The sequence below is a fragment of the Candoia aspera genome, chromosome 11 (assembly GCF_035149785.1).
Source record: "Candoia aspera isolate rCanAsp1 chromosome 11, rCanAsp1.hap2, whole genome shotgun sequence".
NCBI classification, from domain to species: Eukaryota; Metazoa; Chordata; class Lepidosauria; order Squamata; family Boidae; genus Candoia; species Candoia aspera.
In genome coordinates, this window is record NC_086163.1 from 7,185,347 (window position 1) to 7,212,834 (window position 27,488).

Consider the following 27,488-nt stretch of genomic DNA (forward strand, 5'->3'; position numbering starts at 1 on the left):
TACCAGTTTTCTTTGTCCAAGGAAACACAACTTAGGTTACATGGTTTTTCTTCCGGGCTGCCTTATAACCCAGAATATAAGGAGAAGACACCATGGGAAATGGGGACAGCTTACCTATTTCAGACAGACTCCTACCCAGACTAGCTTCAGCTTAAATTTCTCAGGAGTGCCATGAGCCTTCAGATTCTACTCTAGGCCATTTCCCAGCTGGATCAGAAAAGCTGCAAGCAAAGTTCTCTTCGTCAAAGAAAAGGCAGCGAACACTCCTAAAAGATATTCAGTTACAGTTTATTATTTTTTTCGCCTGAAATTATTTCACATCTTTTTTTTTCTTTTAAACATGGCTACAGAACAGTAGTAGTAATCCATCAGTAAAAGCAGCTAAGGATAAAATGTTGGCGTTAGTTTTTTTCTTTTCTTCCCTCACTGAGTTTTATCAGTCAGCGTGGGATATAAGACAGAAAGAGGAGCATCTGCAGGGTTGTGTCTGTGTAAAAAAAAATCAAGATGGCTGCACGATTGAAGGACTGACCCTTTTTAATGTGCCTGTGACCCATATAAAAAAGCAGTGGCACCATCTTGACTTTTCTACCCCCCCCCTGGCAAAAACACAAACAATGGACGTCCTTCTCACAACAGTTCTGGCACAACATAAGAATTAAGACTCGAACCAACTTTTTGTTGATATTCTTATAAAAAGGGAGAGTCAAGAGATAAAAGGGATTGAAAAGATGAATAAACTACCCAGCAACATTTAAGAAAATAACAAAGATTTTTGTGTGTGTGTGTGTGTTTATATGCATACCTGGTTTTTAGATCTCTTGCATTGCCAAAAGAACTGAATATATGCATGCGTAACTTTGAAAAGGAACATCAAACAAAACCTTTGCCTTGTTAATTTATTTTAAAAAAGAAGTAGCTGTTCCATTGAAAGAATGCTTGTCATGGGGGGGAGGAAATCCAAAAGCGTATTTATAAATGAAACCACTTAAAAAAAAACCACACACACACACACTTTTTATCATTTATCTGAGCAATCACATAGGAGGATGAGGACGAGAGATGGTCATACTTTCAGGGGGATTCGAGAAAGTGATCACAGGAAAGACAATTTGATCTCCATCTCTGGAACTTGAGAGATCACATTGTCCGGGTAAACCTTCTCCCTGTAGTTCCACAGGTTTGCCTGGCAGTTCCCAGCATCTTCCACGGGGCTTATGGTCAGATGCAGACCAATATGGCGGAAGGGCCACCGTGTTGAGGAAGGTGGACGTTAAGCAAACAGCTGGGGCTGGGGAAAGACCAATGCGAAACATCGCCCTAAGGTGGCTGCGTGGAAGGGTGAATTTTTGCCCTTGAAACTTTGGACATAAACAGAAATCAAACCATGGCAAATCTAACGCGAACGGCTGACAGCTCAATCTTCACTTTCAGGTAAAAACTTAAGCATTTTCTCTAGCATTAAAAATAATCATAAACATAAACAGAGGTGGCTTGCTTTCCACTCCTAATTCCTACACCTAGCATAGTCTGAAAATGTGGCTTTAGGAATTGAAAAATCTATTCCAGACAGCCCACCCAGTGTTCTGCTCTTATATATATGTAAATATATATATATATGTGTGTGTATGCACCAGGTATATGCATGTATATTCTTTCCCCTGGCTGAATAAATCTGAGGCATATATAAACCAAAAAGGTAGGATGCGCTGGAACGAGATTGTATAATACAGGAGGGCGATTCTCTTTTGTTCTGTCTTTTAAAGAGCAACACAACAACAAAAAGACGCCAAAGTTGTTTACCCAGTACTCTACGCAAAACAAAAATGAAACAAACAATGAATTGACAATTCATAAATAAAAGGCAGGTCCCAGACCTGTTCTTTCGGAACTTTTTTTTTTTTTTTTTTAAATAGGCGTATTATGTAAATTGTATATACAATATTACTTTGCATAACGATTGAAAGGACAGAACGAGGGGTGGAAATCAAACAAACTGCTGCTCCTTCTCTTGATTTCGCCTACATTCTTTTTCGATTTTTCACTGGAGAACAGAAGAGATGGGAAAGCATCTATGAAAAGGCCAAGGTTGAAGGAAAGCTGAAAAACCGGTGCATATTCTTGTTTAAAAAAAAAAAAACAATTGACACGCAAATTTAAAAAAGTACAAAAGGAAAAAAAAGAGCAAACCAGAAACAAGAGAGGACCCTCCCTGCCCCCCAAATCTTCTTGAGGCTATTCAGTCTTGCTTTCTTCACCCCCCCACCTTAATTTAAATGATGTTGAATTCGAGAATACGAAGCTGAAAGGATTAGGTCTGGTGTGAATATCCACCTGCAAAAATCATACTTCACTACCTCACACACACAGCACCTAAAAATTGATGTCCTCAGAACCTGCTCTCTAGAGGCAAAAGCCAAAAGTCTAAGTTCTTTGCTTTTTATTGTTTCAAAAACATTCTCTTCTCTCCCCGTCAAAAACTACAAAGGCGTGGGCACGAGGGGTTTTCACCAAGCTTCAGTGTAGCGGACATCCACTTCCTTCAGATTGGGCAGTTTAGCCTGGCGGAGGGGGAGAAAACAAAAATTAAGATGAGACAGAAAGAATGATGGTGAATGGAATACATCTTCACGCATTTTTACCGCACAGACACGGAAATCTTTCCCACTGGGATGAGGTGAGACCTGGATTCCAGGTCCCGCTAAATCACCAGTGTATTATTCTGCTTGGACAAAAATATCTTGTAAAAGCAGAACAAACAGAAGTGAGAGGTCAATGGCGGAAAACATGCTTCGCAAGTAGAAGTTTGGACGTTCCATCTCCCATATCTAGCTTCTCTCTTCTTCTATTTTTGGTATTTTTTCTCTTTTTATAATAGTTTCATCACTTTTATTTGTACGCTGCCCAGAGTCACTTTTATAGCGAGATGGGCGGTGTATACATTTAATAAAATAAAATAAAATAAATAAGTATCTGCAGTTGGAGGAATCACGCTGCATCTAACAGGAATCAACTCCCTTTTTGAGAGTTGCACCCAGAAAGCATGAATATTACTATAAGGCAGTTTCTTATATTCTACAAGTTTTGTTTGTTAAAGGTAAAGGTTTCCCTTGACGTAAAGTCCAGTCGAATCCGACTCTAGGGGCCGGTGCTCATCTCCGTTTCTAAGCCTTGGAGCCGGCGTTGTCATAGACACTTCCGGGTCATGTGGCCAGCATGACGACTCGGAACGCCGTTACCTTCCCGCCGAAGCGGTACTTATTGATCTACTCACATTTGCATGTTTTCGAACTGCTAGGTGAGCAGGAGCTGGGACGAGCAACGGGAGCTCACCCCGCCGCGCGGTTTCGAACCGCCGACCTTCCGATCGACAGCTCAGCGGTTTAACCCGCAGCGCCACCGCGTCCCTTTTGTTTGTTAAGGCTATTATAAATCACCATGCAGGTGGCAACTTTGAACAAATAGGACCTGTGCATGCCACATGATTGCTAATTGGCCAATCAGACACACAGTGACTGACCACTATGGTTTTGCAACAGCGCTGAAGGAGTGAATATATACATTCTATTTTCTGCATGCTAACCCAGAAAATCAGGACGAGCATCCTGTCCTCCTGACACTGCCCATCAAAATCTGGTCCTCAAGAGTGCTACAGACACATTAAGGGTGCTTCAGTCATGCAACATACCTTGAGGTCTTCATAGGTATCTGCTGAGAGCTTGGTGCTGTTCATGTTTAAACTACAGAGGCTTTTCATGGCTAGGAAATAAACACACAAGGATATTGGTCTGTATGCAGCTTGCACAGGATGGCATAAGGAAATGGAAATTGTTGAGGGTTGGCAGTTGACACCCCGCAGGCTTTTCCCAAATCGAAGTTTGGACTTTAAACAGCTCTCAAGCCCTTCACTTTGGATCAGCTTGCCCCCTGATGTTAAGTGCAGAAAGCCAATCCAGCATTTTATGTTTTCCTTGATTACATGCTATCAAATTGGAGTTGACTCTTAGCAACCACATAGATTTTGGAACTGGTAAAAACAATCCTCTTCCATAGACCATTTGGTGAGAAAAAGTTTAACCAGGACAGCAATGCATATCATTTTACAGTTGTTGGAGTGTGATTTCATGGACGTTTTAGTGTTTGTATATTGCAAGCGGCCAAGTAAGCGGCATACAAAGCTTTGCTACAACAAAATTAATTTTTAAAAAAAATGCTGGAGCAAAGTAATGCTCCAGCAATGTTTTCTCTGCAAACACAGGGAATAGAATCTTGGTATTTTTAAAAAGTGAAATTGGAGGTGCCAAAATCAGCTGAGCCTCAATAGGAAATCTCTCTCTTGGCTGAGTTCACAAAACAAGAGAAGTTGTAGCATGTGATGTTACAAACCATGGTTAACTACTATTCATCCAGTGCACTCAGCCACAAGCAAACAAGCAAGCAAGCAATGTTATTGCTTATAGAACTACAGAATTGTAGAGCTGCAAGACATTATTAAATTCACAGGCATTTAATTATAGTAGCTCTATTTCAGTAAGAGCCAGTGTGGTGTAGTGATTAAGGCACCAGGCTAGAAACCAGGAGACTGTGAGTTCTAGTCCGGTTTTAGGCACAAAGCCAGCTGGGTGACCTTGGCCAGTCATTCTCTCTCAGCCCTAAAAAACAGGCAAGGGCAAACCACTTCCAAAATCTTGCCAAGAAAACTGCAGGGACTTTTCCAGGCAGTTGCCAGGAGTCAACACTGACTCGAAGGCACAAAAAAACGGAAACAAAAAAACCCAACGACAACTCTATTTCACTAATATAAATTACATTTCAATAGATTTAGTTTAAATTAAATTAAATCCAGTTGAGATTTTGCCCTGATTTTATCCAGTGCTTACACTGTGGCCCTCAACCCCCCACCCCAAGACTGCAGTTCTGTTGTAAACAGACTTTAGATGTACGTAGGATTAAATTATCAAAATATTGTGTATTTAATATCTGCCCATGTGTTCAAGCTGTGATATGTGTAACATGGGAAAAAATGGTATTTTTGATCCAAGGATATATTATGCGCAAGCATTTCAACAGTAACTACGTATTGTCCCAAAAGAGATTTCCTCCTACACTTTTACTGAAAAGATATGTAACCTCATGACGAGTCCTCAGGTCTGTCACAGGCCTGCTGGACTCCCTTATTGTTTTTTGTACAAAAATTTGCGCACTTCCCAAATCTTGAACCTGGAAACTCTTTATCTTGAGAGGCTGTCAGTATTAGTTAATAGTAACTAATAGAATAGAGGGCAGCCAAAAACAATGTTTCTGTGAAAGGTGACAAATATTCTATTAGAATAGAAATTTGAATAATAAATTCAAATTTCTATTTCTATTTAAAATTCAAATTTCTATTAGAATAGAAATTTGAATGAATGAATGAATGAATGAATGAATGAATGAATAAAATTAGTTGCAAAATCGTGTGGTAACTCCAAATACGGAATGATTAATTCCAAGGAGAAATGAACTGATTATTTTGCCTTTCTTTCTTTCTTTCTTTCTTTCTTTTTTAACGTGGGTTGTGTGTGGGCTATGTATTCTCTTTACCACCCAATTCTCTTTGTCACTCTCCACATATATTTCTCTCTCTCTCTCTCTCTCTCCTTCTATTACAAATCTGTCTGTCTCTTTGTCCGTCCATCCATCCATCCATCCATCCATCCATCCATCCATCCATCCATCCATCCATCCATCCATCCATCCATCCATGAGAACAAGAGGAATGATACTGTTGACTGTTTCAGTCCCTGCACTGGTGAATTCATCCCCACCCTTCCCATCGCTAGCCAGGCTTTTTGTTCACTTACAGCTCAGGGCCAGCAGCCCAGCATCGGTAACGGGCGTTTCACACAAGTTGAGCACTTGAAGCATTGTGAGGTGTTCAGACAGGAGCCGCAAACCTGCATCTCCAAACTGCAGGGAAGAAAAAAAAGGGAGTGTTGTTCGTAAGGAGCAGTAAATGGCTGGGAAGTGAATGGGCTCAAAACATGTAGGGTCATTATGGAGAACCAAAATGTCCATCTCAGCTAGCGTGGTCCTCCCTCGCCTGCCCAAACTCACCACATATCACAGAGATCTAGTTCCTCCTTGTTCCCTAACAGTTGCTCAGGGTGGGGGAGAGCCAGTCTGGTCTAGTGGTTAAGGTGCTGGGCTAGAAACCAGGAGACTGAGAGTTCTAGTCCCGCCTTAGGCACGAAAGCCGGCTGGGTGACCTTGGGCCAGTCCCTCCCTCTCAGCCCAAGAGCCAACCAGGTGTGGTATGAGAGTTCTAGTCCCGCCTTAGGCACGAAAGCCGGCTGGGTGACCTTGGACCAGTCCCTCCCTCTCAGCCCAAGAGCCAACTAGGTGTGGTATGAGAGTTCTAGTCCCGCCTTAGGCATGAAAGCCGGCTGGGTGACCTTGGGCCAGTCCCTCTCTCTCAGCCCAACTCGGTGCAATGTAGACTAGTCTCCTTGTGGTGAACCCCGGGCAATGTGACTTGTCACGGCTAAATAGTCTACACATCTGGCTGCTGGACCTCACGAGGATTTCCCAGCAAGAAAAAGCAGCATGAACACCGAACCGTTATGCCGTATGATTAAAAAGAGAGAGAGAGAGAGAGAGAGATCTAGTTCCTCCTTGTTCCCTAACATTTGCTCGGGGTGGGGGTAGGGGAAACATGGAGCTCCAGGACAAATTTATGGACTGAAGCTCCAGGCCACCAAAGGGTTGAAGTAGTTCAACATGTTAAGAGGGGCTGAAATCTGAGGCTTTTCAGAGGACTTGGTAATGGGCAGCTTTTCAAATGACAAGTGGGACTTGTCACAAAATGTCACAGTATGGAATACAGAATTAACTACAACCTTTTTGTGGAAACTCTGTTTCATTCTCCCTCCCCTCTTGGTTTCTTCACCTCCTCCAAAACACATTGCTTTACACAGACCCTAAACATGTGGACCGCTCACTGGATAGTCCTATCTCCCCAGGGAATTGTTTTTTCCTAAATATTTCCCATAGTTTTGCAAGTCATGGGTTTCCTACACTCTTGTGAGCTGTCTAGGCAACACCTAAATCAGACAGAGTTTTCCATCTCTATAGAAGTAGTCTTCCTCAACCTGGCACACCTCCACAAGTTTGGAGACAGGAACTTCAGCCATGCTGGTTGGAAATTCATGGGGCTGTAATCCCAAAATGTCTAAAGAAAGCCAGGCTCAGGAAAGCTGGTATATAAAGGATCGCATAAATCTACAGTGATCTGCCAATCTCTCTCCATTAAATGTATTTATTTTCATTTATCAAATTTTGTCACTGCCCATCTCCCCCCAAAAGAGGGACTCTAGGTGGTTTACAATAAAGCTAAAAAAAAGATAAAAAATACAATAAAAACAGGATATATTACATGAAATATAAAGTATAAAACAGCATCCAAGACAGCAGTTAAAAGTTCTGATTCATATAATGGCAAAGAGCTGAAAAACACCTCTGACGCTATTTTCCAACTGCTATTGTTTTGTGCTGCCCTGAGCTCAGATTTCTTATCAGAAGATCAGCATCCACGTACCAAATCACTCTGAGATTAAGCTTCTATATTAAGCAGCAGTACATTGGATGCTTGAGACAAGATGCACGGGAAGCAAAATTCCTCCACTCTGTTTCTGAGCTTCCCAAAGGCATTGTGGAGACCAATGTTTTGAAAGCAAAATGCTGGAGTAGGTTTAATACTGGGACTGTACCAGGCTTTGGACTGGATTCCAAAAAAGAGCTTTGAAACAACGCAGTGCTTGTCTGCAACTTCTTAAAGCAGCTGTGTCTTTTCCTGGGATTACAGGGCACTTCAGAAGGCAATTGTGTGATCCTGGGAGCTGCTGACAGGTGCCATGCTTGTGTTTCAAAGGACCTTTCATGGAATTACATCCAAAGCCTTGCACGGCTTCATTGAGTACAAAATATTTCGGTGTGATCTAGAATAGCTTCTGCAAGCTGATGCTCTTTAGGTGTGGAAGAAAACCTCCACAATTCACAAACAGTACAGACTGACTGAAGATGCTGAGAGCCATCATCCAAACATATCTGGGTGGGATTGGGGTGCAGCAAAAAGTGACTGCAAGGAACAGGAGGACTTTGAAAGAGGAGCAAATGTATTTTATTTAGAGAGAAATCTGAAAAGGGCTTGACTGCTTGTACTGAATGAAACCAGCTCTTCCTGTGGTGACGCACTGGGCCATCTCAGTCTGAGTTAGCACAAACTTCCCTGCCCTTGGCAGCTTGCACAGCTCATACCTGAGTTGACCACAGGTTCAGCTGCTTGAGCGAAGGCAGTTTAATGAGATGCTCTGCACAGGCACTTGTGACGTTGGTAAAGGCCAGGCTGAGGTTCTCCAGGTTTCCAAAGGAGCCCGAGCTTAAGAGCCGAGCCAGGTCTGCATCCTAAAAAGCAGAAGATTGCAGAGATCAGTCAAGGAAAACCTTCCCCCTCCCCATTTTTACATGGAAAAATATGGCATGCCATCGGCAGAAGGGTCTCTAATCCCATAAACTGTATGTCCCTTCTATATAGTTCCCAATATCAGAATTGTGCAAGCTATGGTATTCCCTGTGACACTCCATGGAAGCGAAAGTTGGACTTTGAAAAAACAGGATAGGAAGAGTATTGATGCTTTTGACCTTTGGTGTTGGAGAAGACTCCTGAGAATATGGCGGACAGTCAAGAAAACAAACCAATGGATCATCGAACAAATCAACCCAAAGTCTTCCCTTGAGGCACAAATGACCAGGCTCAAATTATCCTACTTTGGACACATTAGGCAAAGATGTAACTCTAGAGAAGGCTCTGATGCTGGGAAAGGTAGAAGGAAAGAGAAGACAAGGACGACCAGCAGCAAGGCTGCCTTCGGGTTTAAGGGGAATGGGAATGTTAAGGTGTTCCTAGATGAGTGTCACTCCCATGTTAATGAGCCCCAGATGTCATTGGATCCAGCAGCTTGGAGCCACCATTTTAATTTCCCATAAACACCCAAACTGAGTGCTGTTCCATAGCATCAGGCAAAATGTAAGTGAAGCTCCTCAGTGGCATCTGCCATTTAACATTTCCCATGATGGTGGAGCATATCTCCATCTATGCAGAGAAACATGCTACCCAGTTCTGTTACACAGCAAAATAATGGCTGGGTTCACACAACAGATTTAGCCAGGCCAGCTAAAGACCCAGAGGTTGCATTTGCACCTCTAGCTAAGCTTGGTTAGTTTTAACTATTTTTCTGCGTGTCTGTGTGTGTTATGCAAGCCCAGCCTATGTGGTTGGCGTAGGGTTTCACATAGGATGTGGATCCAAAACCTGGTGTAATTCAGTAAATAGATTAAATGGAGGTTAAGTGGAGACACTGGGGCATTTTAATCTAATCCACCATTCAAGGGAGAGGCAGTTCAGGCACCAATGCAAACGTGCGGCCTTCTTCACACATACCATCTTAGTGTAACTTGGCCCAATCCTGCAAAGTAGGGGAAACACTTTCTTAAGACCTCTTTCCATAGCGTAGGCAACTTCTCAACCAAGGTCATCCTTTCTTAATGCCCCAGTGCTTCCTCAGTAGGGAAACTGGGCCTTCCAGATGGAGCAGAACTGCAAATCCCAACAGCCCCACTGAGCACAGCCAAGGGTGATGGATGCTGGCTGGGGCACTTCCTAACTCTCGTGTGTCAACATCCTTCAGCTCTATGAGACATGTGCTCTCTGAAAACCACATTCAGCCAGCTCAGGATCCCACTGAAGTTCCAAAGAGCAACTCACCGTGGATTTTGATGGCAGTGTTAACCTGGTGGGGCCGCCTTTCCTCTGCTGCAAAAGAACAGATACATTGCTTACAAATGCGGGAACCATGGATCTGCAGTGGCAAAGCACAGGCTTGGGCCTGCAGGAGGTCCAGTGTTCAAATCCTCGTCTCCTCTGTACCTAAGGACCTCTACTAGCAGAGCAACAGAGGATCTCTTGATATGGCCCCAACTCAGTGCTAAATAGTATAAATAAAAATAAAAGCACATTCGTCAACGGATTACAATCAAATGTCTTCTCAGGGATTCCTCCTGCCCTCTGGAATGATATCCTCCCCACCCAACATCTGTACTGCTCCCACCTTACTGACTTTTCACCAACTGTCCAAAACCTGGTTCTCCCAAGCTTTGGGTTTGGTGGTGGGGCCCCTTGGAGTATCCTTTTGGTCTTAATGGGGCCAGTTTTCCAGTTGGTAGTATTCCTTCTTTTTTGATATGTTTTCTTTTTCTTTAAGTTGAAAGCCACCCAGAGTCGCCATGGAGTTGGGCAGCTTCAAAATGAAGATATTAAATTAAACATAATAAAAGGTTGCAATAGAAAAGTGCACGGACATAGCCAAAGTATTAAAATAGGAGTATATGGTTGCTCCTTTTAAGGATCTAAATAGAATACAGATCAGTGGTTTAAGCAATTAAAGTCCTCTTTAATTAGAGTCCTCTCTGAACTTCCGGTTACTGTTCTCTTCCATTGTGTGGAATTTCTGATCAACCAGTGCTGGTCTATGACCGAATAAAAATTGAATTGAAAATTGAAATCGATAAACCAGCAGGTGGCAGCATCTAGCTAATTTGGGTGGATCTTGAAAAAGCTAAGCAGGACCACACCTGGCTGAATCTTGGATGGGAGAACACTTACAAGTTGGTAAGTTAGACTTGTAGATCAGACAATGTCTTGGAGGAATGCCCTTCTTTCATACTGAAAGCTACAGCATGCCCACATGACCAGCAGAAGCCAAGTCCAACTCAAAGGAGTCTTGAAAGGCTTTCTCTGGGTTTCAACATGCGTTCTACCCTACCTTTGGATCACATGAAGAAAAGCGGGCAGCACATACTCTTTTGAAGTAGAAAGGTGGAATATAAATCGGAGAAGCTCACCAGCTCTTTGAGTTCTCTCTGACGATCACAAAGCTGCTCATACATTTTCTTCCCCACATCAGTGCTCTCAAGGGTTGAGATGATCTGAAGCTGTGTGTCCTTGTTCTCAATAATGTTGTACTCCAGCATCAGGCAAAGGATCTGAGTAACAAGGAGAGAGAGAGGATGGCCCATCACTGGGGGTGGGCTCACAGCAAGGCACGGACTCATTTCTTGCCTGCTTTTCAAATGGGCAAACCCTTTAACTCTTCCCAAGATCCCACAAATAAGGAATCATAAACAGACTTTGTACTTTAAAATAACAACAACAATAATGATTTATTAAACTTGTGTGCCGCCCAACCCTCAGTAACTCTGGGTGGCTCACAACAATCAAAAGATCTTGGGGGAACATTGTTCCAGAGGGCAGGCATTCCTACAAGGAAGGTGACCTTCCAGGGTCGCGACAGATGACATTGTTTAATCGAAGGAACATGGAGCGCATCACACCTGCAGGATCGAATCAGCCAGGCAGATGCTACAAGAGACAGGTGGCCCTCAAGGAACCAGGCCCTGTGCCCTGTAGGGCTTTATAGGTAGCAACCAGCACCTTGAATTGCACCCAGAAGCAAACTGGCAACCAGGGCATTTGCAAAGCAGAGGTGTTACATGGGCATACCGAGGCATGCCCATCACTGCCCATGCTGCCACATTCTGGAGATTGTACAGAATCTATTTCAACCATGAAGGTTTCCTGAAAGGAACCCTGGAAATTATAGACTTGAACATGGGAGCAAGATGGCAGAGAATTCTCTTGTTAAGATGCCCAAGATGCCCAAGGAAAGAGTAACTCTTCTATTAAGAAGGAATGCAAGTCCAGTTTGTATTTGCATTTTTATTCCTATATATCCCCACATTTCTAGGGTTTCACTTAATTCTTGCATCTGAGTTTCTTAAGTCTCCTTTCTTGCCACACTGAGACTCCCATCCTTTATTTACTCATTTGTTGCTGAATTTATATCCCACCTTTGCTCTAGTGCTTCCCCTTTCCAATTTTCCCCACAATGACCCTTGGCTGAGTAAGTGGCCCCAAACCCATTGATCTTCCAAGGATGAGGATGGACTTGAACCTGGGTCAACACTTCACCTGTCATATCACACTGTCTCTCACATTCACTGGAAAAGAGTCCCACGAAACATAATCAGATGTACTTCTGAGTAGACACAGATAGATTTGCACCATTACATGTTGATCTCCTGTGTTTCTGAAACTTGAAATCATCCCCCTTGAGTGGTAACTGCATAGACGTGGTTGGGATACTTCTTTTTCAAAGGAAGAACAGACAAAATGCAGAAATGGAAGTATCTGCTTTCTTGTTTCTGTCTGGTGTGGCAAATGGACCAGCGGGTATCAGCCTTACCTCCACCATGGTTTGGTTGCCTCTCAATGCCAGCAGCATGCAAGGGCCCAGTTTGTTCTCAGCCAATGAAAGCAGAAACTTTTTTGTCTTGTAGCAGGAGCCCATTAAAATATGAACCTGCAGGAGAGAGAGAGAGAGAGAGAAAGGTTCAACTGAGAGAGAGGCACAATTTGGGAAACATCTTTTGGCTCTTCTTCCAAGGTAGCCAAGAGGGCAACATGGCCAAATCCCACAAGAACATTTTAACTCCAGTCTAGACTTCCCTAAATGAATGCCTTCCAGATATGTGGGATTACAACCTCCATAGCTCTCAACCCAGCAGGGGATGATAAGAGTTGGAGTCATGTCTCTGGAGAATATTGATTCAAGGAAGGGGTGCTCCTAGTTCAAAATTCCAACACCGTTTTCTGATTAGATGTGTTCCATCTCTAAGGTAATAGGGAGAGACAAGCCAATTCCTCAAACGAAAGCCCTCGGCTTGCTTCTCAGAGCTTTTTCGGTTTCTTGTGGATTCCAGCCTTAAGAGATGCTTTGTTCTCTCTTCCATCTAGTTCTGATGCCCAGCTTCTGCTCTGGTTCTAGAAGGACCAAAACTTTTCTTTCTCCAGCTCAGAGGGAGGGACCGGGGGAAAAACCTGGGTCTGGAGCATGTGTCTCTCGCTGGTGAAGATGTAGATTTTACACCTGACACGAGTGAATGTGTATTCTATATCTAGCATGAGACCTGTAAGTTTGGTATATTGTGAATGCAATCTAATTTCACCACAGATTGGTTTAAAAATTAGCCCTACCGAGTTTAGTGAAGTCAGGAGGTACATCTCCCCAGCCCCACTCTTCTAGAATCAGTGCACAACATGAACTTAAAGAATCTCTGTTTGGCTGTTCACTTTTCTTACAGGCACGAATATGGCAACTGAAACAAGTCAAAGATCATTCCAAATCTCTCCTGTGAGAAAATCCTGGAGAAGAGTGGAGAAAAATTTATCAAGTGGCTCTTAAAGAGATGAAATGCCACCATGCTGGTTTTCATACCCAAGTATTTTCATATACCCATCTCTTTTTATCCTCGTAATTTTCAATTGCCTCCCAGACCCGCTTTCTGAGTCCTGAAAGAAGATACCTGATTTTTGCTAAGGTGAAAAAAAAAATCTCTGGATGCTTGCTTTGAACCAGATGGCTTTGATTCAAAGGCACAATCAATTATATGACAATCATAAATCACTCAGTCTACTCTGGCACAGGGATTACAAAGACTTAATTTGATAGCACAGATGAAACTGTTCATTCCAACTCAGCACTGAATTTCTGCCCAACACAAAATATTCCATTTCTATTTCCATGGCTGGGAAAGAGGCACTTCAGAAGCATGGGATGAATTTTAGGGTGTTAGAAGTTGGGGAATTTGTTGGAACTGCTCCCGTGTATTTCATCTCACTGGCCTCCCTCTTTGATTCTTCATAAACAAAAAAAAGCTACATTCTGAAGGAGCAACATTCAACAACGAATCTTGCTGGAAAAAGTGGGAAAGCCATCTTTTCCTAATGATGGCTCACAACATTTAGAGCCAATGTTTGTCGACTCAAATAGGTGACCGTGAGTTTCCAAGATGTCAGAATAATCTCCTGAAAGCTGGTATCTCCTGGACCTATTGGACTTCAATTCATAGAATTCCCAATCAGCCATGGCCAAAGAGACCAACTCCAACATATTTGGGGGGCATCAAGTTGGGAAAGATAGTTTCAGAGAGGGAAACCCCAACTTGCTGGGGACAACTAGCACTCTGTAATTTTGAGACTGACTGGTGGTGTTTTATAAGAGAACTGCTGCTAGGGAACAGTGTCTGTTTACAAAATGGCTGCTACGATGGGCACGGCCAGCCATAAACCCCTACCGGGCAGAAGACAATCAGGTGAGATCGCTCTCTGCAATACCTCAGGGTATTTTTTATTGTCCCAGATTACCTTTCCTTGTTCTGGGCAGGTGGGCCTCTAAGCAAAGTACTGGGCTTTGGCTGGCCATCATGTTTATCTTCTTAGAACTCCTGAGTTCTTGGAAAGAAAGATTATCCTGGAAGTGGCATTTTTGATTTGCAGTATGCCAGCTTCCGGTTTGTTTTAAATTCAAAGAATCCCAGCAGGATTGGACTCTTGGCTGGCATCAACAGAGATGTCCATGGACCTGCAGGTGCTGAGTGTAGGTCCCAGCCTTACTGTCTACACCTGTAATGGTATGTGGGAATGACCTCGGGAGGCAGGGAAGAGCCACACCAGGGGAACAGTTGGACAAGAGACAGCTGAGCCCACAGTGAAGAATTGGCACCTACCATACTGGCAAACAGCTCCCCATCATCATCACATGCCACACCGCCAGGGCTGTAGAGCTGGAACCAGCCATCCTTGCCAGCCCGCACGCTCAGCAAACAGGAATGGACCTGGTCGAACAAAGACACATGAGAAGGTGGACTTTCCTGCCGAAGCCCTTCCAGATAATTCTGCAGAGAAAGGAGCCAGCAAGATGGGAGATCCGTGGAGTTCCGGAGACCCGTGGAGCTCCAGATGCTGCTCATCTACTGCTCCCTGTTGATCACGCTGATGAGGGTTCTAGGAGGTGCGGTACAAGATGCCCCAGCCTTGCAGTAAGAGACAAGGAGATGTTCCTTCCCATTGGAAGGGTATCCAACTCAGCAATAAGACGTATCTCAAAAGGCATTCTTCCTTGCTCCTGATTAGGCACTGGGTGTTCCTTGTGAACACTTTCCTTCCAACTTGCAGGAGGACAAGGAGTCTGCAGAATAGACCCTCTGAACTAAACCCTGGAGCTGATGGGAAAGGAGAGGAAGACTTTGTCTCTTGTAACAGAAAGATTTATGGATCTGTTGTAGTTATCCACCCATTGTAGGTCTGGTGTTTCTGAAGAATTCAGGTTCTCTATTGAGATGTTTTGATCTGGTTAGGATTAAAATGTTGGCAGGAGCAAAAGCCCACCCTACTCTCCCAGTCTCTGCCCTAGGTTGTTTGTTTGTTTGTTTGTTTGTTTGTTTGTTTCTATCTATCTATCTATCTATCTATCTATCTATCTATCTATCTATCTATCTATCTATCTATAACAATGCAAACAGCAGTACACACATTCTATTTGTGCATCCCATCCATCATAACAATGGGCATTTTTATGACTCAAGCAAGAGTTCAAATGCTCAGTCTCAGTTATTCAAGAGATGAAGGGCATTTATCTGGGGCACTTATTTTACACTGAAATTTTCAAATGCAACGATTCCAGCCACAGTTCCGAGAAATCCAAACAGCATTTTATGTTGACATAAGAGGCATGAAACCATTTATAAGAAGGCAGCTGCAGGCTCCAAAAGTCCTTTCATGAACAATAGCAAGGCAGAGATGCTGACTGCACCACGGAGCTCCAAGCAATTTATAGCCTGAACGTTTTGCAAACAACCCTTCTCCCATTCCTTTGGGGCTGCTTAGAAAGAAACTCACTTCTTGTCTTGGATCTTCCGCAAATCTTTGAATGACGTATTTCAGCTCCCTTGAAGGTGCAAAATATATCATAAAAAAAGCAAGAGAGAGAGAGAGAGAGAGAAGAAGGCTGTTAGTCACCTCCAAAAATATACACAGCTGTTGCATTTCATTTTGATTATATTCTAACTGAAAAGTTGTAAGGAAATGTGGAGGGAATTATTACCTTCTACTGAATTGGGGCTTTACACAATGGGAAGAGGTCTTCTGACAGCCTGGAAACAATCCATGATCATAAGGACCTTAATCCTCAGAGATTAGAAAGCATCTCAGTTTGAATGCCTGGAGGCCTCTTCCCAACTCTGCAGCTTCTTTTAGCCAGACAAATCCACAGCCAGAAACTTCTTGAGACCATTACCCTTTGGCTGTAAGCCCAGGGGGAATTTTGTGTGTATGTGTGGGGGAGGATGTTTGGAAACCTCATGCCCTACAACAGGGGGAAAATTCCTTACATGTAGAAAGCAAGGATTTCAGCTTAAAGGACTAGGCTAGAACCTCTCTTCCTGACCTGCTCCAGCTGATCGGCAAAGCGTCCTTCCATCATCCCTTTGACCATGCTACTTGGAGCACATGGGAACTGTTAGCTAGGAAAGGTTGTTCTTGTCAAATGGCTGGTAGCATGAATCGATCCTGCTGACAGGGCCCCAACTAGGTTCTGTGTCACCCGGGGCAAACATGGATTCCATGCCCATTTTGGCTCCCCCCCCCCTGCGCTCATTTTGGCACCCCAAGCGCAGTGCCTGGGGCACATGCCCCGCTTGCCCACCCCAGTTGCAGCCCGGCCTGCTGAACTGGCTGCCAAAACAGTCCCACAAAGAAAACGCTACAGTAGTCTAGAGTGGATGCTACTAAACCATAATTACTGACAGAATGGCCCTTGAAGGAAACGTGACCCTTTTGAGTGGCCGAAGAAGATCATGTGCTGTGCTCCTCCACTTTTATGAATAGAGGCATACCCAGTAGGGGGTCTCTTTTAGCCTATACAACTGAGAGTCTATTGCAACCTTTTAAAGCTTCTGTGCTGTGAAAGGCTGGATCAACCCACAGTTTACATCACTGCAGATTATTTCAAGAAAATAGCACTTACTTTGTGAACTTCTCATGTGCAAGAGCCCTGAAATAAAAACACAGGACATTATGTGTTTTCTTCCTTTTTTTTTTGCAGCTGTTTTCTTTCAACAACAACAATAATACACATAGATTCAATGCATATCAAGAAATGACTTAGGGTCTACATTGTCTCTTTTCCCCTCAGCTGTGCTGGACTATAAATCCCATCATCCTAGCCTTTCTGAAGTGGAGGGAGGGGAAGAAACACTTTTTAATAAAACAAAATAAAGCTGAAGCACAGATAAATCTGGCAAAACAGCCTTCGTATAAGACAGAAAGATTCTCTGCTCTGTTGATTACATTTTAGGGCTGTACGAAAGTTGGGATTTAGTTCAGAAGAAGCAATTTAACATGCCAGAGTGCAAACACAACACTTTTTTGAGGTTCATTAAAGTAGCTGCATCTGCACAGCTACCCAGATGCTTTAATGAGGCACAAACAGAAACTGCATTCATGATCTGTATGTTCCAGCAGGCCTCCTCTGAATCAGATCTGAAGCACTGCACTGTCCTAATATATTTATTATGAGATATACACCTTTTTTAATGTTGAAAGCAGATCTGATGGAGTTTTAATGCTTAGAAATTTGTTCTTTGAGAGAACTATGGCTTGGGCACAAAGGATCAGTCTATGTATGTGTTTAAATTTATTTTGCATAGATCCTTTTTTTAAACTCAGAGATTAATGGCCAAATGGGATAGTTTATGAACACATGAGAAATTCACCGGAAATAGGCCAATTCAGTGATTTTTACTTATCATTTTTGTGAGTGTGTTCTCTAATTGGGTGGGGTGATGCATGCAAGGTGGGAAGGAAGATGCGCAACTCAGTGAGGAAATATTATTAGAATGTGCTTCAAACACCAGCTGTAACATTGACTTGACCACAGCCGTCCCAAAGGGACTGTGACCGAAAGCCAACTCAACCTGAACTAAATTGAAGTTAATTCCATCAAGAGCAAGGCTGGGAAATTTGTGTTCTTTGGATGAGCACCCTGGAGTCTTGCAAGATCAAACATCTGAAAGCAGGCAGCAAGATTTCAAACTACAATAATGAGACTTCTTGCTAATTTTCAATATGAAATGAGTAAGGACATTACACATCCAGTAAGCTGAATGCACTTACAAGTTATTTCCTGCCTTGAAAAAGACAGGAAAATGGCCTCAAAATTTCCTCCAAAAAGATCATAGCCTTCCCAGTCTTCAACCCATCCAAGACTACTGCACAGAACCCTTGAGGCTGGAAAGGGTTTAGATCAATGTTACTCAACCTTGGCAACTTTAAGATGCATGGACTTCATGGCTGGCTGGGAAATTCTGAGAGTTGAAGTCCACACATCTTAAAGTTGCCAAGGATGAGAAACACTGGCTTAGGTATTCTTTAGATACATTGGGAGAAAGGAAAGAAAAAAGCTCATATGTCATCAAAGAAGCAAATGGAAATTTCTAGGTCCAGGAGACCAAAACCATGCATTTGTAAACAGGATTTTCTGCTCAATTCAAGTCCCAGGTGTGTTTGTTAATTGCACTGCAATAAAGGCCCACTTGTCTCTTATTAACATTAGCAAAGCAATTAATGGTCACTTGCACAGAGGCCCTTGCATCACATTCTCCATCTCCAGTCTGCCCTGGGGTCCTTGGTGAGAAAAACAAAACCCAACTCAGATAAATGACACCAAGGGCCTGTCTGTTTCTCCCTAGCCCTTTCAAAGAATACGCAATTGGTGAAAACTGGGCCCTCCGACGGCACCGGGCCCCCAAGGGAGGTGATAAACTGGCAAATTGGATGATTATAGGTTGTAATGTTCACCCCACAGAGAGATCTCCATTTCATAAACACTGGTGTCATTAATAGGCTTCAGAGGGAGCATTGGCAACTATTTCACTGGATTCAAACACTATGTTTATGGAATGATGTGGGGTTTTATGCTTATTTTTTTGGCGGGGGGTCTTATCCCATTACATCTGCCAATACAACCGCTTACATATTGTTTGATCCTAACAACTGAGCCTGTTTACTTTCCATTTTTAATTTCAATTTCTGAGAAGTAATTTTGGCTCAGCTGGAAATTTGGGCAGATGGTACCTCTCCCTTCCACCGACATCTCACACTGGAACTGTCATGAGTAAGGATGGCGAGCAGGGGGCTCCCATCCAGACTGTCAAGCGCATGCGTAGCACTGAGGAACTGTTCAGCCATTCAAAGAGACACAGATCGGGACCGCCTTAACCTTTGGGGTTTATATGGCTGGGTTTTTCCCACGCTTCTTCAGTTTGTTAGGATTCTTGTTAAGTACTAGTAATAAATATTAGAGACCAGTTCATTGTCTCAGTGTGTTTCCTGGTAGTTAGGACAGGAACTAAGTTTTTCCAGATTTAGGCAGATCTGGCAACCTTCTCAGGCACTGATTCCATGAAGGCCTAAGAGGTCTACCCTCCACATCTCACAAAACCTTATGGGACAAACATCTAAATTCTTGTGCAGATCTCCCAAGACTCTAGTCATCTTTTTACATTTCCAAAATTATTTTAATTTGGAGCTTTGCAAATATCCCTTTTTTTGGGGGGGGGGCAGAGAAGGTAAACTGCCAACAATGGTTTCCTCTGTGGCTGCAGCTTAACTTGTGGAACTCTATCTTTTGCCCTAGAAAGGCAAAAAACTTCCATTCAGGAAGATGTTGGTTTTATTTGTAGGCAATGCCTTTGCTTTATGATTACACCTCTCATTGTTTTGGCTACACTGTATGGGATTTTACTGCATTTTTAAGTTGTTTGTGACTGTTAACTAACGCTGAGTAGTGTGGAGGCACCAGAAGAGCAAAATATATGTATTTAAAATAAATAAAACCAATGTTACCTTCTTCTTACTAAATACAATTCTCCCTGAGCTACACACAAATCCTAGCTATGAGCTAAATCTATTAGACTCTTCTACTAAATCTTATTTAGTTAGTTCTGACTAATTCAAGATATCTACCAGGGATAAGGGGCAAAGAAAGCATCCAAAAGACAAGAACTTACTCTTTGGGGAAAGGGATGGGCTGGAGCAAACTGGCCAGAGCTGGTCTCCAATCTTCGTAATCTGATCTGTAATTAGAAATGCATAATTAGCCTAAATTCAATGCAGAATTCACTGCTGTTAATAAGCTATTTTTCTAGCTTGACATTGTGTTTGCGCATGAGTGCAACCTTGGGCTCAGCCAGCCTTCTTTAACCTGGTGTCCACTGGATCTTTCAAGACACAACTCCCAATATCTCAACCCTCTTAGTCACTGGCCATCCTAGTTGGGAATTCTGGAAATTATAGTTTCAGCGCCTTAGAGAGTATCCAGGTTAGGGAAGACTATCATAGACCAACTTCATTTATTCAACTTCCAACTTTTTAACTGGCCCGATGGTGAAACCCTAATATTCACTTAAAGGAGAGGAAAAACTATTATCAATTTCAACTAAAACAAGGCATCAAAATAATGTACACCAAAAATTCAGACATAGCTGGGATTGAATAGCATTCTCCTAAGAGTTTTTTACATAATTTGATCACAACAATCAAATGCGGTCAAAGTAATATCTGTTGAGAAGCAATAACAACAGCCATCGTTCTATGATCAAGGAATCCGTAACCCTGATTGGGCCTCTTGTCTTCGACATGCTGAAGGATACTTGTTTAACTCCAGATATATTTATTCAAAGCATTTCTATACCACTTCTTATTACAAGGATTCCTGAAGTAGTTTATAAAATCCTAACTCCTAAAAGCATTTCAAAATAAAAATGAAGGACTATGTACAAATGATGAACATGTAATTGCTAAAACATATAAACTTTTGTTGAAATTTGAAACGGAAGAAGAACAAGTGAAAGAGTATGTGATAAAATGGGCTAAGAATTTTGGACATAATATGCCGATGGAACAATGGGAAAATTTGCGGCTGAAAGGACTGAAATTTACATCATGCTGTAATTTAAAGGACAACTTTTATAAAATGATGTACCACTGGTGCATGACTCCAGAAAAATTATCTAGAATATATAAAGGTACTTCAAATTTATGTGGGAAATGTGGAAAACATGAAGTGTCGTTCTATCATGCCTGAGAAAAATTTGGGTTCAAATACGCACAGTGATGCAAAGAATTTTAATGATTAATATTCAATTGAAACCAGAAATTTTCTTGTTGGTACTAATGGATAGACAATTAGAAAAGAGTTATGGAAGGTTGTTTTTATGTATGGTAACTGCTGCAAGGTTATTATATCCCCAAAATGGAAAGACTCTGAAATACCCACAACGGAGGAATGGCTGGTGAAGATGACAGAATGAGCAGAGATGGCAAAATTGATTCGTTTGATTAGAGAAAGGACAATAACTACATTTACTAGTGACTGGAAACCCCTTAACGGCCTTTTTGCTGAAACAAGAAAAAAATGAACTTGTGATTTATGGATCTGATGATTAGAATGGAAAGAAGGAAATTATGTCGTAACCTTAGAGAGAGAGGGTAAAATATAAATGTACTTGTAACTGCTATTAAGAAGATTGGAAGCTGCCGCTTTATAACTTTTCCCTTCCTTTCCTGTCTCTTCTTTCTCTCTTCCTTTCTTTGCACTTTTTTTCACCTACTTATTGCTTTACTCACTTTTTTCTTTCAAAATGTGTATTGTTTTTATTCTTTTAAAAATTATGTAATAAAAATTATATATATAAATATATAAATATATATTTATTTTGTAAGGTTTATATTGTTATAATCATTCATTTTATCAATTAATTAACTAACTAAGCTAACTCATTTTTATTATTGTAATTATGTATTTATTATATACAGTGTGTGTGTGTGTGTGTGTATAGAAAGAGAGAGAGAGAGAGAAAAGAAGGATAGAATTTTTTAAAAAAAATCTACTGAACGATAAATAACCATGGGAGTTAATGGCTGGGGAAGGCCAACCTTAAGGATGCCCCAAAATGGTACATTGCAAAAGGAGATCATTTCCATGGGTAGTGAATACAAAGATGTACTTCTGTATTGCCATCAAGTGGCAATCATGGAAAGCAGAATCCTTTCCAGATGTTAGGATTCCTTGGAGCTGATATAGTTGGAGGCATTCTTTAAAATAGCCTGATCCCAGTTTTTTCACAGCTTTCTGTAATGCAGTAGCTTGAATCTGGCTCAGGTTTAATCCATCTTTCCTTCCACAAAGTGTATGCGCAGTTCCAGTCAGAATAATTTGCAAGCCTTCACTAACCTGAAATGTTTTCAGATATTTTAGGACTGCAGCTCCCCAAATATCAAGCTTCCAAACCACACAACATGCTGATGTACGGAAGAGTCTGAGATTAGTGAAGTCACATAGCTACCATCTGTATGGGTAGCTTAGCCTTTCCTCATTTGATGCCCAATTTGATGCACATCCTAGCTGAAAATGATGGGAAGTGCCACCCAGAACATCTGGGAGCTAGATTGGGAGAGGCTGATCCAGAAGATAACCCCCTCTGTATCAGGCCAGGAACTTCTTCCCATCAATGTGCTATCTGCACATCTTGATGGATTCCTGCTGATGTTGAGGAGATGTCAGCCTTCCCAGATAGACCAGACAGGAAACACGAGCAGATGAGCTAATTCTACTCTATTGTAAGGCTACATTAACAGAACCTTGCAAGTCTGAAAATACAAATCTCCTGGTGTCTCCTTTACAGCCTGAGAAGTTGAGTCCCTTCTGAGCCTATTTCTCCACCCATTATGCAGCTGTGGGCTATGCCCTCTCTTATCTGACTGTTCCCTAGGCAGCATCTCTTCACCTGGTTTCTCAAGGTCTGTCTCACATACTATTGCAGGAGAAGGCAGGTGAAACACATACATACACACACACACTAAGAAAGTCATGTGGACTGTCTGGAAGGTCATGGGGAAGAGGAACTCACAGCATCTTGAGTATTTCCACAAAGCAGCCGAGGATGCGATCCGCCTGTGCGCTAAGTTCAATGCTAATGCTACTGCAGGTGGGGCTGACCATCAAGCAGTCAATCAGGTTGGGCTCGCTGTCACTGCCAACACTGGCAGTCATCTTCTGGTTGGCCACGTTGTTGCGCTCAACTTCGACGTGGATCTCGTTGGACGTGACAATGACTGACTTGAGGCGGGATTCAGCCAGCGTAGCCTCCCGGGACATCAAGTCAGGGCTGGTGTGGAGAAGACGAAGAGGCAGATTGGGCTTGCGGTCACAAGGCTGCTGGCAGCCATTCCGAATTTCCTTCAGGCTTGGAGAATTGTCCCGGCTGGATTGTTGAAGGAAAAAAAATTGGAAAGAATAAATAAGTTGAACTTGCCAGACATAACAGAAGTAGCGGGGAAGAGGCTAGCCAGTGTTTCTCAACCTTTGCAACTTTAAGAGGTGTGGACTTCAACTCCCAGAATTCTGGGAGCAAACTCCCAAAGTTGCAAAGGTTGAGAAACACTGGGCTAGACAGCAACTTCGCGAAGTCTTGCAGCATATCCTCTTCTTTATTATTGTGTGTGCGCCTCCCTCTGTGGGTTTTTTTTTTTAATCTTGGCCAGCTACAATTACGTTGTCCTATTTATACCAAAGGAAAACAAATGTCTCCCAAAAGGAATTTGCAACTCAGCCCCTGTTTTGTGGCAGTCTGTGAACTTGGCCATCGTGGGGAGGAATGCAATTTTCCCTTCCAAATGATGCAAAATGATGGTGCAATGTTCCTTTCAATAAACAGCCCACCAGGACAGACAACTATATTTCCTGGAAGGTTGATTTATGGAAAAGGAAGGCAAAGTGCCATCCATCTCCATTCCCATCCTTCAAGACCTAGGAATTGTCAACAAGAGTACCATTCCCTGCACACAACCCTTTGGCCTCTGCTAACTATGTGTGTGTGTGTGTTCGAAGAGTTTAAGATTACGCAGGAATACACACTACTGCTTTATTCAGAATCAGATGACTGCTCCAGCTTGTCCAGTACTGTCTTCTCCAGCAGCAAATAAATGAACACTTGCAATATGTTTTGCATTTCAACCCTCATAAGTCTTGGCCCCCATGCTTGATGGCCAGGAATTCTGGGAATTGTAGTCCAAAACATCTGGTGGACATCAGAACGCCCATGCCTTGTCTATGCTGACTTGCAGAAATTTTTCCAGCTATACTGCCTGGAACATCAAGGATTGAATCTGAGAATGCAAAAATGTGGTCCACCATTCAGCTATGATCCTGTAGCTAAAACAGGAGGATCACAGTTTGGATTTTTTATTCTTATGGTGGCCAGGAGCTATAAGGGTAGGATGCTGAAGCAATGTTGTCACCAGAAAGACTGCAAATAAATAAATCTGTAGGTGTGTTTCTCTCTTTCCCTCTACTTTTTTTTTGGGGGTGGCGGTGGTACAGGAACATTAAGCTTATTCAAGGCTTAACATATTCATTTCTCTTTTCTCCCTACCCAAAACAGACAGGAAACTATCTGAGTAATTTTCAGAGGGATCTTTTGGCCTCTTGAATAATTGGGGTGATTGTGATGAACGATTCCAGAACTATAAAAGAGGCTGGGATGGGCAGGCAGGTTATGTTGTGAATATTCCTCCCCAAGGAAGTCTCTTTGGGTCTAGGGCTAATGGGGCTGAGACATATTCATATCTGAAGGATGCTTCAAAGGCTGTGCAAAGGCCATCAGAGGTCTTTAAAAAAAAAACCTGGTATAATCTGACAGTCAAACTGTAATAAACTAAAAATAAGGATACAACAGTGGTTACATAGTCTGGAAAGGAAGCGTATCCACAGTAATTAAAACAAGAACAGACAAAGTGTTCCATGTTATATTACTAAGAAACTTGTTATTCAAAAAAATGAGATGAAAAGGCTGGAGAAAAGTTTAAGATGATAATTACTTGACAGAAAGATGGGTGGAAGGCACAATTGTATGTTTTTTTTTCTTTCTTTTCCAGTTCCTTTCTTGTATCTCTATTTTTAATCTTCTATCTGTTCTTGTTCGTTTTGTATATTTTACTATATTGAAATAGTCTACTTAATATATATATATATATATATATATATATATATATAAAACGAAGAAACTAGTTATTCATTATTATTAAATCCAGACCATATAGACAGATACCACTCCATCATCTCATATTTACAGGACAGACGTTTCAAAAACCAATACAGATCCACCCCTTGATTCCATGCAAGATATACATCTATTTCCACTCATATGACACAATTCTCTTCATTAAGACCACAAGCAGTAAGCAATGTGCTCTCCATGTTTTTGCTTTAAAGCAAAGCAGATGCCTGTTTGCTGGAATGCCTCTGAGCTCCACAGAGGGATGACAAACAGCATCCTGGTGAGCTGATTTGCCTTTCACAAAATGGATACCTTGTGACTGGCCATGCCCATCCCAACAGCCATGCTGTGAACCAAAGGGCTCCCATGGCAGCCATTTTGAGACCGTGGCCATGTCATGCTCTCAAAATTCCAAATCTGCCCAGCTCCCACATTGTCCACCCGATATCTAGAAATGCTCCATCCCACACCTTCCTCCACCTGCCCTTGCAGAGCTTGCCAGGAAAAAACTTGAGGCATTTTGATGCAAGTGCATTTTTCTCCTCTGATGGGTTCCCCCCAAAAGGGCTCATTGGGGGGATGCAGTTACTGACCTGTTGATGAATTCTTCATAGCAAGAATAAATGGCCGCTAAACAGACAGCAACGAGATTCGGAAGGACCCGGGGATGCGGACACTGGCCGGTAGGGCCGTGCATACTGGAATGACAGGTCAGGGATGTGAGAAGGTGTGTTCACAAAGGGTATTAGGAAGGAAGGAGCAAACACAAACTACAGAATTCTCAGCCACTTGGCCCTAGTTGGTAAACCCCAATGAATGGAAATAAACCATGGCAAGGGTACAGAGCAGGGTTTCTCAACCAGGGTTCCATGGAAGCCTAGGGTTCTGTGAAAGGTCACTATGGGTTCCCTGGGAGATCACAATTTATTTTAAAAATTGTTTCAAATTCAGGCAACTGCACATTAAAGAGGTACGTTTCATTCTTTATTTTTACTTTAACTACACTGTTCATGCATATAGACAGGCCTACCCATGAAATAAATATAGTAATTTTGTAACTTATGGCCTATATTTGAACCTGAATGAGCAGGGGTTCCCCAAGCCCTGAAAAATATTTCAAGGGTCCCTCCAGGGTCAAAAGGTTGAGAAAGGCTGGTATAGAGTCTCATGGAAGGCTTGCTAAATTCTAGGCCAATGTTGAGAGAAAACAGCCTTCCTTGTTCTTGCAGTTAAGTAAAACTCATAGCTAAAAGTTGGCTATCACAGCTGCTGGCAAAGGAAGCAGCTGAGGTGACAAAGAGAAGGAAGAAAGGACAAGGGGCAGAGAGATTTTGGCCACTCAAATATTTACCTGTGAATAAATTTCTTCACCACTTCCATGCCTGCATTCAGTTCATTCAAGGCCAGAATGTACTCCTGAGTGAAGAGCCTTAACCGAGGACATTTCCCAAAGTCCTTTCCAAAACAGAAAAGGGAGATATTTAAGACTTGGAAGCACCACAGTGTGGATTTTCAATAAGTACGTATTGAAGAATGGAAAGCTTTAATCAGTATTATACTCTTTCTTTTCTATTAATTGAAGAAGCCTTACCCAACCTGGTGCCCTGCAGATGCACTGAGCTGCAGCACCCATCTTCCCCAGCCAGCATGGCTAACTGGGTCTGGCGGGAGACAATGCCCACCAATCAGAAGACTGAATTAAAATACCCCACCTATTTAATGACTACCATTCTAATGCCACCAACGCAGAAAGGTCACTTTCCAACACATGCCCTTCTTTTCATGCTTGTACCCAATTCATTAATTGTTTGCAAACATCCACAACTTTGAAGTTGGTGTTTTGCAGATTGGGCCATGGAAATGTTTCTCTGCTTGAATGAAAAGTGTTACAAAAAGGATTGCAAAAAGAATCAACATTCCAAATAGGGACAGCCCGATTCTGAGGCAGAGCGAGGCAGCTGACTCAGGGAGCTGATTTTAGATGTCACGAAAAAGCAGTGAATTTGCTAGTTATTTAATTTGCTGGTGTTATTATTATAACACTGGTGAGCTCCTTGGCTTCAGATGCCAAACTCATTAGACAGCTTCGGGCAATACGCATCCTTGTTTTCTTCTGAACACTTAGTTCTTCACTTTTACTTGGAAGACAGACCTGCAAAGTTGATTGTGGGACATAGTCTAAATTGGTCAACAAAATCTGCCACCAAATGCCCTCCAGAGGTTTTGGACTATAACTTCCATTGTGGATGGAAGCTATGGGCCACCTTGAACATCTGGAGGCTTCCAGGAGGCTTGTCCACATTAGAGACCAACAGTGAGTTCATTCTTGAGCTTGGATCCTTATGTAGCCCAAATGAGAGCCATAGGAAGCCAAGAGCTGACAAGGGGAAGGGCCTTAGACCATGCCACACAACAACCTTTATCCTGTCCAGTAGTGA

General features: G+C 42.4%; 1 protein-coding gene across 1 annotated transcript in view; it reads right to left on the minus strand.

Annotated features, from left to right (window-relative positions):
• Positions 1–269: 269 nt before the first annotated feature.
• CMIP (c-Maf inducing protein) overlaps positions 270–27,488 on the minus strand; it is a 155,659-nt gene continuing 128,440 nt past the window's right edge. Inside the window, exons 8-21 of the mRNA XM_063312806.1 lie at positions 26,402–26,505; positions 25,644–25,748; positions 22,903–23,256; positions 20,002–20,067; positions 16,959–16,985; positions 15,833–15,881; positions 14,662–14,769; positions 12,339–12,455; positions 10,939–11,079; positions 9,803–9,850; positions 8,296–8,442; positions 5,844–5,949; positions 3,689–3,759; positions 270–2,561 (exon numbers count right to left, since the gene is read on the minus strand). Of these exons, the coding sequence (XP_063168876.1) occupies positions 2,508–2,561; positions 3,689–3,759; positions 5,844–5,949; positions 8,296–8,442; positions 9,803–9,850; positions 10,939–11,079; positions 12,339–12,455; positions 14,662–14,769; positions 15,833–15,881; positions 16,959–16,985; positions 20,002–20,067; positions 22,903–23,256; positions 25,644–25,748; positions 26,402–26,505 (1,497 nt within the window). The 3' untranslated portion in view covers positions 270–2,507. The remainder of the gene's footprint in view (positions 2,562–3,688; positions 3,760–5,843; positions 5,950–8,295; positions 8,443–9,802; positions 9,851–10,938; positions 11,080–12,338; positions 12,456–14,661; positions 14,770–15,832; positions 15,882–16,958; positions 16,986–20,001; positions 20,068–22,902; positions 23,257–25,643; positions 25,749–26,401; positions 26,506–27,488) is intronic.